Source organism: Oryza glaberrima, chromosome 11, assembly GCF_000147395.1.
Source record: "Oryza glaberrima chromosome 11, OglaRS2, whole genome shotgun sequence".
NCBI classification, from domain to species: domain Eukaryota; kingdom Viridiplantae; phylum Streptophyta; class Magnoliopsida; order Poales; family Poaceae; genus Oryza; species Oryza glaberrima.
In genome coordinates, this window is record NC_068336.1 from 9,200,413 (window position 1) to 9,207,871 (window position 7,459).

The 7,459-nt window shown below is 40.0% G+C and overlaps 1 protein-coding gene across 1 annotated transcript; it reads right to left on the bottom strand.

Annotated features, from left to right (window-relative positions):
- Positions 1–1,562: 1,562 nt before the first annotated feature.
- Positions 1,563–5,947, bottom strand: LOC127755425 (ATP-dependent (S)-NAD(P)H-hydrate dehydratase). The gene is made up of 11 exons (XM_052281102.1): positions 5,630–5,947; positions 4,698–4,774; positions 4,517–4,626; positions 4,317–4,431; positions 3,601–3,663; positions 3,352–3,515; positions 3,218–3,279; positions 3,048–3,114; positions 2,132–2,197; positions 1,925–2,050; positions 1,563–1,836 (listed from the first exon to the last, which is right to left on the bottom strand). The coding sequence occupies exons 1-11, from the start codon at positions 5,913–5,915 to the stop codon at positions 1,806–1,808; spliced, it is 1,167 nt and encodes a 388-aa protein (XP_052137062.1). The 5' UTR covers positions 5,916–5,947; the 3' UTR covers positions 1,563–1,805.
- Positions 5,948–7,459: the final 1,512 nt, after the last annotated feature.

Sequence of the window (7,459 nt, forward strand, 5' to 3'; positions counted from 1 at the left end):
CTTTAATTTGGACAGCGTGTTGTTAATTAGATTAATCGGAAAGTATAATTGAGCTTAGATCGAACTAATTACCGATTAGTATATTGTTTGATTAATTAATTGGCTGATTGCTGAAGCCTTTTTTTTTTCTCAACACTATGCATTTATGTTAACGAAGATGTCGAAGATATGGTTACAAATATTTTTACGTTTAGCTAAACTCGTGAAATTCTTACTATCTAAAATTTGTCAAATACTTGGTTTTACAAACATGATATACATAGATTTTTTCGAAGAGGACTCTATATCTTAACAAAACAATACATTGTCCTAAACACTAATTTCAGATGTAGCGGGTAATGCAAAACCCTCGGTTGGCCGCTTTATTGTTGCATAAGAACATCCACAATATAGTGGGGAAGTAGACAGTAAGCAATAAATTATGTCTTCTTATCTGGTAGTATGCATTGCAGTATCTGGTAATAGCTACTATCAGATACTTCCTTCGTTCAAAAGTATTAGACTTATTTTATTTTCTATTTTTTCTTAATAAGTTGTACATATTTATAGTCTCCATATATTCAAGACTAAAATAAAATGGTTGATAGGAACCCGAGAAGATATGTTAATACTTATTGATTGCACGCACCAGCAGGATGTCGTCGAGGTCCAGCTTATTGCACCTGATTGGGGCCACATGTGATTTTTGGAGGTTCGTGCATAAGCCAGTTGCATGTCCAAAGCGACCAAGGAGATCAGTGAAAGCTCACACATCTTCTTTATTCGGGTTTATGAAGACAGTCGCGTCATCAGCATACATGGATGTGCAGAACCGTACCGCTCTCCCTCGTAATTTGCTTATCGCCCCAAGCTTAGTGGCCTTGTCTCACTGGCGTTGAAGGGGGTTGATTGCTAGAATAAACAGGAGAGGGGATAGGGGGTCTCCCTTCCGAAGCCCTTTCTTGCTTGATTGCCTCCCCCGGCATTTCATTCAGGATGATCTTTGAGGTGGATGAAAGAAGACCTGTTATCCATTATCATGAGACCATTGTGAATCTTCGTGTTCAACATGTCTGTTGACCAATAAGGATATTTCTGTTACACCCTAGAGAGAAAAAATAAGCATGTGTTGTGCTGCAGCAAGGATAGATTAATAAACTCACCATCAGCAGTAATTCTCTTAAAAGGAGTTGAACAAGATATGGAACTCACAGATGACAATGGAACATGACGGATAGAAGGATGCTTCCAATCATGCATGAAAAAATTGACAACAGATGTCACAGGCACACAGCTCTGCTTGACTTGTCGAGAAACAATTTCGAATCTCAGAATACAGCGTGACGCAAACAGCTTCCTTCAGTGTAGATGCGACAAGACAGTGAAGGAGTGGAGAACCTTTGGCTCCAATGACGTGTGCTCAAAACTGTACACAACTGGAATTTGCATAGGCATATCATGAGACATTTGAGCTGTGCCAGAATTCTGTTTGGTACAGTTTCCCCTCCATTCCTTTTCTTCTTGCAGCTGCACTTTGATCCTTGCGGGGATCACCACCCCGGAGCTCAAACGGGCCTAATCCATACTCCAGCAAATTTGGGCTATTTTTTTCCAAAATCAAAGCCCCATTTATGGGGCAATTCATTATTCATTCTGTAGAATTCTTCTGAGCAAAACGGAGGCTAAACAAAACCAAGCATTGTAACACCATCTTTTCAGTCAAGAAACATGTACATTAAGCAGGGAGAGACTGGTATCCGAACATATGGATTACCATTATTACAGGTGCTAAGGCGCCATACCACCAATGATGGTAAAGATCTAAACTAATGACCAGCAGGGCATATATCTTCCAAGCTGCAAGAGGAAAAGTGCAAGGTGTAAAAAAAAATGAAGAAATACGATACAAGTTGAAACAAAAAATCTAGTGAGAGCGCACGCGGACCTTTTGCCCAGGAACTCAATGATGTCAGTGGTGACAGTTGATCTCTTGTTCTTCTCAAAAGCATGTGATGCAGCTTTCCTAAGTAGTAGAGAGCCAGCAATGCACCCAAGCATCATCGGATTCACGCTGTACCGCACCAATGCCAACGCAAATATTATTTAATATCATGGTAGTCAAGAGTGGTGGGAAACAGTGATTGATCATAACCTCTTCTCTGTAGGGTACTCATTCGTCAGGAGAAAGTGACGTGCCCATGATGCAAATACTGCAACACTACCACCAACAGTAAACCGGATAAGGTAAGAAACCAGCAAAAATGAACGTTGAATAAAAACACACTTTTGAAGTACTAATGCCAGAATTTTGAGCTACCATGGCATTGCTTAAGAATGGAACTAAACTATTACATCAAGCAGAGTTCTCATAGGTAAGTTCATGACCAGCACATATGCTTGCATATGAACGTGATTTTAGCTCACATTCAATAGAAGATTGTTAGCATTGAGCAACGAGTATGCAATAGTTATATGGTATTTGAGGATGATAAATAATTGAATAGCCAATATTTACAGAAATACAAAGATGATTGAACACAATTATCAGATTCCCAAGAACCCATTGCATACTTATTGCATACTGGGTAATTATGCAGTGTGCTGTGACTGAAGCACACATTACAAAAGTGGTAGCAGTTAGTGCAACTGCAGGACCTTTATTTATTTTGAGGGCGGGATAATCAGTTCTTGTTAGAACAAAGTTCTGGTCATTATCTCATTGTTTAAGTTCAATGTTATCTTCAAAATTGAAGTTCACATAGCTAGTTTTTCATGTTACCATAGCATGTGGTTTTCAAATCATCAAAGAACAAACTAAAACTGTATTCCTAGAAAAGTTTCTTTGTTATTTGTTTATGACGAACGGAAGGAAAATAAATGAGTCGATCCAAAACTGAGTACTTTCAATTTAAGCACTGGTTTTGGCAGTAGCAAAACATGGAGGTAAAGGTTATGTTGGGGCATATGTTTGATATGAAGCGTAGAAAGCAGCATGGGAAAAAAATTCCAAAGAAAAGGAGCAGAAATAACTACAGAAGGAAACACTCAGCACCACATTGGCAACAAACCTTCCTGAAAGAATGTCACCTTGACCACCACATCTCCTTGGGGAACCAAAGGTACTTACTTGTGTTACTGAATAAAACAACATACCAAATAGTTAAGAGATATAAAATCTGGTGAAACCAATTATAGTTTCACCAAAATTTGAAGTAGCCAAAGAATGTTTCTAGTATACCAGTTTTGCCATCACTGATTATATCTGCTTTTCCTTTCCGCATGATGGTTATGCCACCGATTCTGTTCAACAGAATCAGAAATCATCACAGATGACCAGTGAAGAATAAATGATTGCAATGGTTATGATCATACTTTTGGCATAGTGCAGTAAGTTGTTCAGAAGCGTTTTCCTCATTTACTTCACAGTTAAGAACCTTCTGGACAAGACGTTTGTACTCGTATACATTTGGTGTTAGGATGGCAAGCAAGTTACCCTCAACAAGACTAAGGTTATTGGTTATAAGGAAAAGGCCATCCTGCAGATCACTAAAAAATATCACGTCCTGTTCATAATTTATAATTTCAAGTATTTTTTTTTTTAAAAAAAAAGTCAAATGGTACCCCGTCAACGACTGTTGGAATATTTGCCTGCCGAGCATGTCTCATGATATTACTTACACAGTCCTACAAGTAAGATATGTCAAAACAAACATAAGCTGACAAATTTGAATAGTATCGTAAGTACTTAGGGCAAGATGGCATGATCTCCATATAGGAGATTAGACAAATAGATGACATGGGACATTAATACAAAAGAGAAATTTCAGTTCCAATTGAAAAAAGTCATGCATGGTTAAAACTCCTCCACACCTTCAAAATGAAGCTACCATTTCTAGCATGGAAAAAGTTTCAGGACTGAGGTTGTCATCTACATAGACGCATTAACCATATGAAACACAAGGTCCTTACTATCAAGGAACTTTATAATTTCAAACTGTAGATCTTCAGAAATACAGGATGAGTTATCAACACCAATCTGGTCTATCCTTGGCCCTGGGAGCTACTAATGCAATTAGGAATGGAGGTAGACACAGTTGCAACAATGCTTGACCAAAGGTGCAAACTGAAAATAAAATATGTTCGAAATATGGTTAGTTTCAAAGGAAGAGAAAACAAGAATTATGACAGCAAAGATGTTTTCAACTGTCAATCAATATAATTAACTATCTTAAACTGTATAAAACGCAAAGGTAGCAACAAATAAGACTAATGAAGAAGACCTCAACAGGACAGAGATAGTGTTTATACTCCAGAAGATGTTAGGTATGTAAGCTGACCAGAAGAAATGAGTCCCTTCCAAGGCCAGGACCAACAACGATACAATCAAAGCGCTCCATCCACTTTGCTACTTCTGTGAGAATTCTAGAAGAAACATATTCTCTCTCACCATCGCTGTGCAGTAATTATAAAGTCAGATTCTCGAAGATGATGTTGTGATTATAGTATAAACGGCAAAGATAAATACCATGAATGTTACCTTACACTGTAAGATTCCTCTAGTATTGGATGTACAATCAGCTCAGGGCTATAACTCTTTATTACCGTTGCAGCATCTCTTGTGCAGAAAACATGTGAGAGATCTGCACCCTGAATAACATCATGTGAACTATTTGTACTGTTGTGTAATTTATGGAATGATACATTTAGATGATACTGACAACTTTCAAGGCAGAAATCGCTGCAAAATAGGGAGCACCAGTGTACTCACGACATCCACCAATTACAGCAATTTTCCCTGGGAAATGTATCGATAATTTGATATGTAAGTAAACTTAAGGAATCAACAGGAAACTAATTTTTTGGGAACATGCAACAATAACAAACTGGAAAATACAGCTCACATCTTCATAACAACATGTGAATGTCCATACAGGATTTGATATGTTTCTGACTGTATACACCAGTAGAAAAGTTCCTAGACATGGACAGTATTACATTTTTCTTGTAGATTATGCACTAGAAATATGAAGACGACACATGCTTAGCGGTTGGATCAAAATTCTTGTATCTGTGCAATCTTACTGGATGGTCTTTCGTAGCAAATCATATCACAGAAAAATCTTAACTCTACAAGAGCGCAAACCTTTTTAATAAGTGAATTCTACACCTCAGCAAAATCCTTTCACGCCATTGTAAAATATTCCTTTATTTATAGTTTCACATAACATACAGGAACTTCAAATCATACGGAGAAACAACGAACACTGCGAACGTATCACCAAACTCGTCGCCGATCAAAACACCCTTATGCAAAACACTGTCCTATCAGACAGAACAGCAATGCTAACCCTGAATATCCACCAATTTCTGTCCTGTTTCAGTACACGGTTCATTGTGAAGCAATGACTGTGTAGTGCTCGAGTTCGCCTTAGTTAGCAACCCCAGTCTCAAGAAGTCCCCCCCACGGCCTCTCTAGCCCCAACAATCCGAATAAAATCCCTCTTCTTCGAGTATTATCTATATATCCCACCAATGGGCTCCCTACGGAGGCAATCCCGCAAACACAGAGAGCGCATCATCAGCAACACCACAACCCGAAATCCAACACCCCGGAGCGCGCACGAGAGGGATAGGGGTCGCGCTGGCTCACCTGCCTGGCCCTTGTGGCGCGCGCGGTCGAGCGGCGGGGTGATCCGGCGGACCACCGCCTCAGCGTCCGCCTCGTACACGGGGCCCGATGCCGACATCGCGTTGACCCGAATGGAGGTCGACGGCGAGGGGGAGGAGGAGCAGGCGGCGTTGCCGGGGAGGGCGGCGCAGGGGGAGGGGGAAAGGGAACGGAGGAGGAAGAGGCGCCTGCGGAAGGCCGGTGAGGCGGCCCACATGCGGCCGCTGTGCTGCTGCTGATGCCACGCGTGAGGGCAGTGGTTTCGCATTTTTTCTACAGGAGAGCGGCGCCGCCGGAAAGTAGTAGAAAAGCAGCTGCCGTGGCAACCGATGGATAAAAGGCAGAATTTCCTTCCTACCACCGCTTATTATTTTCCTATTTGCGTAGAACTCCGTTCCACAGTATAACAAGCTTTAGAGCGTGTTTTAAGACAAGATTTTATAAAAAACAGCTGATTGGTAGTCAGCTTTTAAGAATTAGAAAAGCTGAGCTTCTCAGCTTCTACCTCTAATTTATTTTCTGGATTCTGTAACTACATTTTCTTATTCTTAGAATCTGGATCAAAACTGGCTTGTTTGGCACTAAAAAAACATTTCTGCAGCGGCAAAAAAGGTCTTCCTATGCGGATGCTCGGCCCACTTGTAGGCAAAGGCGACCGGTCCGTCTGGGAAGAAATTTTTCACAAACAGCTAGCCGCCTGCGATAATTAGGGGGCTTCCTGGAAAAAAATTGGCACCAAAATTTAAAATCTCCTGCCAATTTTTTTATTAATGCTTAATCAATAACGGTACAACTGATTACTTTATTAATACATTAATATTGTTAGTCATAAATGCATATATTGCATTAGTGAAAAGTGTCGTCATGTATTTACAATATTTTTTACAATTGTCATTTCAAATGCACATTTACAATTTTATAGCATCGAGTTGTTCCACTCTGGAAGAAACTTGTAATCATCACTTGTCGCTAGGTTTCCTTCTAGGTCGAAGAACTGTCATCTTTATGACAGGACTCGCAATGGATGAAGTGGCAGAGATCTCTATGTCTTCAAAGTTTATTTGGAGCTCGATTCTAGGCAACTGCATCCACGAATGAAACAAGAATATATTAGTATATCATTTAGATGTGTAGTTTTCCATTGGACTTATATGTTTGAGTTGAGATACTTACATCCTCTTACTTAGTCATGTACCTCCCATTAACCCTGAGGTAATCGCAGGTGTAATAACCGTAGAGGATACTGCCTCGAGGTCGCTTGTGACACTTCATGGCATACACATAGGATGAATTCGTTAAACATTGTAAGTAAAAGAATTTAAATATATTAAGTGTGCGGAGTATTGCCGGCCAGTATGTATGCACTAGCAACTTCTCCCTTGTTTGCAGTTGTTCTCCACCCTTTACCTTGCAGTAATTGTACGCACTGTAGGATTTCGATATTAGTTAGTATGAAGGTGGAGGTTCAATTATAATTCATGAAAAGTAAACACGCATCGATTAGAATCACCTACTATTGTAAGATGGTTAGAAATTGTCTGTACGTCTTGTGTTCATAATCAAGGGGGTCCAGGACCACAACGCTCCCGTACATAATCAAGGGGGTCCAGGACCACAACGCTCCCGTACATTGGGTAGAGCAAGAAACATATATAACGATCGCTAAATAGTAACGATGTTGCAGTTAGTCACGGTTGATAATGTCACCGTATGCTGGGTTTGACAGATCCTTGTTGGATCCAGATAACCGATGGGTTCCTTGGTTTTCTCAACATCCATGTATTGCATCCTACCAAAAAAGCTTGTTAATAA

What these genes read in the sequence shown, in the direction of transcription:
- LOC127755425 (XM_052281102.1), bottom strand. Translation starts at nt 5,915, where the DNA reads ATGCGAAACCACTGCCCTCACGCGTGGCATCAGCAGCAGCACAGCGGC. An exon ending in TTCCAACAGTCGTTGACGGG is followed by an intron (nt 3,516 to 3,600) that starts GTACCATTTGAC and finishes AGTGATCTGCAG; the next exon opens with GATGGCCTTTTCCTTATAAC. An exon ending in CTTACTGCACTATGCCAAAA is followed by an intron (nt 3,280 to 3,351) that starts GTATGATCATAA and finishes TCTGTTGAACAG; the next exon opens with AATCGGTGGCATAACCATCA.